The sequence below is a fragment of the Geospiza fortis genome, unplaced genomic scaffold (assembly GCF_000277835.1).
Source record: "Geospiza fortis unplaced genomic scaffold, GeoFor_1.0 scaffold27, whole genome shotgun sequence".
Classification (NCBI taxonomy): Eukaryota; Metazoa; Chordata; class Aves; order Passeriformes; family Thraupidae; genus Geospiza; species Geospiza fortis.
Window position 1 is genome coordinate 5931920 of NW_005054329.1, and position 4200 is coordinate 5936119.

The 4200-nt window shown below is 56.7% G+C and overlaps 1 protein-coding gene across 1 annotated transcript; it reads right to left on the reverse strand.

Moving 5' to 3' along the window:
• Positions 1 to 961: 961 nt before the first annotated feature.
• DPM2 (dolichyl-phosphate mannosyltransferase subunit 2, regulatory) lies at positions 962 to 4133 on the reverse strand. Its single transcript, XM_031057316.1, has 4 exons — positions 4125 to 4133; positions 3496 to 3618; positions 2045 to 2147; positions 962 to 1767 (listed from the first exon to the last, which is right to left on the reverse strand). Exons 1-4 carry the CDS (start codon positions 4131 to 4133, stop codon positions 1709 to 1711), a joined length of 294 nt encoding a protein of 97 aa, XP_030913176.1. The 3' UTR covers positions 962 to 1708.
• Between the last annotated feature and the right edge of the window lie 67 nt (positions 4134 to 4200).

Genomic DNA, 4200 nt, shown 5'->3' on the forward strand with positions numbered 1-4200 from the left:
GGCAGCCACCCCAGGGCTCTTTCCCGCTCTCGCTGTGCCCTCTCGGGCTCCCGTCCCGCTCTGCAGCCTCCCTGTGCCCTGGGCTCTCTCACCTCCGGGCACCGCAGCTCCCGATGAGCCCGGGGACACCACGAGGATCCGGGATGGCTCAGGAGTGGGACCGGGGCAGGTGACAGCCCGGTAGCCCAGACCCCATCCAGTGGCCCCAGGCCCATCACCTGCAGCCCCTCCTGCCAGGGTCAGGCCACAGAGCACCCATGGGAAGTGTCCCCAGAGCGAGCTGCCTGCTGGCCTGGGGGGGCATCGGATTTCTCCCACTGGAGATAAAGAAACATGAGATGTAACCTTGAAACCAACCCCCCCGATTGTCCTGAACAGGCCAGGGACCACAGAGGAAGTGACAGGGACAGCACTGGGCTCCTGCACAGGAAGCAAGGCTGGAGGGGGAGGTCACACCGGCAGCTGCTCGGTCACCGTGGAATTCTTCCACTCTTTGCTTCCTTCTGCCCAGCCCAAAACCAGCCCTGTGGGATGGGCTGAGCCTGCTGGTGAGCAGCAGGGAAGAGCAGCAAGAGGCTCAGCATGGCCTGGCAGCCTCTGCAAGAGCTGGAAACAAACCCCAGCCAGAGCCTCACCTCTGGACCCTCTACTGGCTCCTGCAGCCAGGCTCAGCTGCGGCCCTCGGGGTGTCCCAAGCCACCAGCACCACCCCAGGCAGGATGGCAGGAAGTTCAAAGTACATGCAAGAAGGGTTGGAGTGCCCTAGATCTGCCTTCCCCAGGCAGGGTACAGCAGCCCCAGGCATGGCAGAATCAGCATTTTTGGCCAGGTTGTCTCTGGTGCTTCCCTGCCTGACCTCAGCAGCAGGACCTTTCCAGCAGGATGCCATGCACTGCCAGGGCCATGCTGAGCCCACCCTGGCAGGCTTGTGGCACCCCTTGGCATGGCAGAGGACAGGGAGTGAGACCTTACAGACCTTTATTGAGGGTGATCCTGCTTGCCATGGTCCAGGGGAGCTGCCAGGAGAGGAACCCCCCAGGGGAGGGACACTGCCACCACACCTGCCTGCTCAGCCCCAGCCTGGCTGGCACATGGAGCCCTCTCCAGGGCAGGAACCCAGCCAGGACTGGGAGCTGTGATGGGAACCACACCCAACACTTCCCTGTGATCCAGGACATCTCCTCACCACCCCCCCAGCACTGTCCCTGCTCCCTCTGCACACCCAGCCTCATGGGAGTCCCTCTTCAGAAGGGCAAGAGCCCCCAGCACTGATCAGCCCTTCCAGAAGCAAATGGAGAAGGCAAACCTGTCCTTTCCAAGCCCAAAGTCTAATTTCACTCCTTTCAGACTTGAATCAAAAAAACCCCACAAACTGTAGGTAAAGTTTTAAATAAAATTCCCAGAAGGAACAAACTACTGGGCTGAGCCAGAGCTGAAGGGAAGGAGTGCCCAGAGTGGGCAGGGCAGCCCCAGCTGGGGAGCAGGTCCCTCAGCAGGAGCTCTGGTCCCTCATTTGATGAGCCTTGGATGAATCCTGCTTCTCTTTGGTCAGTGAATTGTAAACTACAGGTTTAGTCTCTGCAGAAGGGAACGTGGGAGCAGCTCAGTGCTGGGCACCTTGGAGATGTCTGCCTGGAGCTGCAGGAAAAGTCTTTTCCTGGCTGTGATGCTGCAGCGTGGGCACCTCCTCATCTCCTCAGCTGGGCCTTCAGTCTGATTTCTTGGCATGTTTCCTGCTCTTCCACGTGACAAACATTATAAAAACACCTGCCAAGACAGAGAGAATTCAGGTAGGAAACTTTTAATTCCACAACACCTGTCAATGAGAAACAGAATCTCAGCAAGGGAGAGTAAGAAAATTCTACTCCCCAGAGGCTCAAAGAGCCAAAAAATCACACACAAACACAGCCCCTGTGCCAGGCTAAGCTGCAACAGTAACCACAGACAGTGCCGAGAGTGTCACACATTAACTAAACCCCTAGCAACCTTCTTCTCTCTTCCTAATTTAGAAGTTTCTAATTAGAAGCAGAGAAACAACTCTCACCTATAAATAGCACCAGCAGCAGCCCGGCTGCCACGGGGATGATAACTGCATATTCCCGAGGCAGGAAGAACTGGTGGATCCCGTGGTCGCTGTCCATGAAGGGCTGCGGGGACACAGAGGGGGTCAGCAGGCGCCCACAACACCTCCAGTGCAGCCTCAAGGTTTTGGGAGAAACATGGAAATGTCTGGTGTGAGATGGCTGAAAAAGGGGGCCCAGACCTGCAGGTGGCTCGGCCACAGAGACAAGAGCGGGTGGGCAGTGAAGGGTTTGGGGTTCAGGGGACAATGAGGGACACGGGGTCCCACAGCCCAGGGGGTTTGGGGTGGGCAGAGCTGCTGGTGCAGAACACAGCAAATCCCTGTGTCTGTGCCTCTGCCCTGCAGAAGGGAGCAGCTGGCACCAGCTCTGCTCCATGGTTATCCCAGCAGGATCCCTGTGCAGAGGCCGTGGAAGGCTCTGGACACCAGGGAGCACTGTGAGGATGGGAATGCTGCTGCAGCTCTGGCAGCACTGTGAGGATGGGAATGCTGCTGCAGCTCTGGGAGCACTGTGAGGATGGGAATGCTCCTGCAGCTCTGGCAGCACTGTGAGGATGGGAATGCTCCTGCACACCAGGGAGCACTGTGAGGATGGGAATGCTGCTGCAGCTCTGGCAGCACTGTGAGGATGGGAATGCTGCTGCAGCTCTGGCAGCACTGTGAGGATGGGAATGCTCCTGCAGCTCTGGGAGCACTGTGAGGATGGGAATGCTGCTGCAGCTCTGGCAGCACTGTGAGGATGGGAATGCTCCTGCAGCTCTGGGAATGCCGGGAGCACAGACACAGATCGGGCAGCAGAGTGAGCAATGCAAAAGGGGAATTCAAACCCCTTGGAGGTGGAGGGGAAGCTGGTGGGAGTTCAGACATTAGTCCAAGGCTGAACCTGGCCTCTCATGCCTGGAAAGCTCGTGGGGAGAAGTTTCTTTCCAGGGAGAAAATCAGCAATGACCTCAGCTGATGTGTCCCCAGAAATGGGCAGCCTCACTTTCCCAGAGCCCTGCCTTCCCTAAACTCTTGTCCTGCCTACCAGATTTGTTAAGATTTGTCTCTTCCTATGTCTCCCTCTGTCATCTCCCACCAGAACCAGGAATCTGGGGGATGTGGACATTGATGACTACACCTCAATCAGGGCCAGGCTTCAGCTCTTTCCTATGGCTGACCTGGCTGGGTCAGCCTGGCTCGGAACAGCAGGTGGGCACCATGGTCAATGTTTGGTCCTGCCCAGGCAAGGCCAGGAACACCCAGATGGGACAAGGACAGTGCCAGGATACAGAGGAAGATCTGCCCCGACATTTTTACCCCAGAAGTCAAGAGTCCTTCGGGCACACAGACACATCATCACCTGAACAAAGGGCGGGGAAACACCTGAGTGTGGAGTGACTGGGAATATATTGGCCAGAGGAAGCCCGTACCAGGACGATGATCCAGAGGGTGTAGTAAACAAAGAGGACGAGGCTGAAGGCGACCAAGCCAAACCCAACCAGCTGGTCCGTTGCTGTGGCCTGCAAAGGAGAGACAGAGTGGGATCCCCACGCCTGGGCAGCTCAGGGCTCCTGTGGCTGGCAGCGAGACCGGGGCCAGGGGCACGGCCAGAGATGATGCACCGGGGGCTGCAGGCCGTGCCGCAGGCAGCTCCCTGTCACACGCACATTTTATGAAAAATCCTCTCCTTAGGATTTTTTCTCCTGAGAAGCTGAGAGGCCTCAGGAACAAAATGTAAACAATGATTATCTGCTGCTGTGGAATGCACCAGGTGGATCTGTGATTGGTCTCATGTGGTTGTTTCTAATTAATGGTCAATCACAGTCCAGCTGTCAGGACTGTCTCGGTCAGTCACAAGCCTTTGTTATTCATTCCTTCTTTTTCTATTCTTAGCTAGCCTTCTATGAAATCCTTTCTTCTATTCTTTTAGTATAGTTTTAATATAATATATATCATAAAATAATAAATCAAGCCTTCTGAAACATGGAATCAGATCCTCGTCTCTTCCCTCATCCTAAGACCCCTGCGATCCCCGTCACAGCTCCCGGAGCCGGCTCACACACCGCATCCCAGCGGCCGTTCCTGGGCGGCGGCCGGGCCCAGTCCCTCCAGTCCCGGAGCCTGGCCCAGGCTCC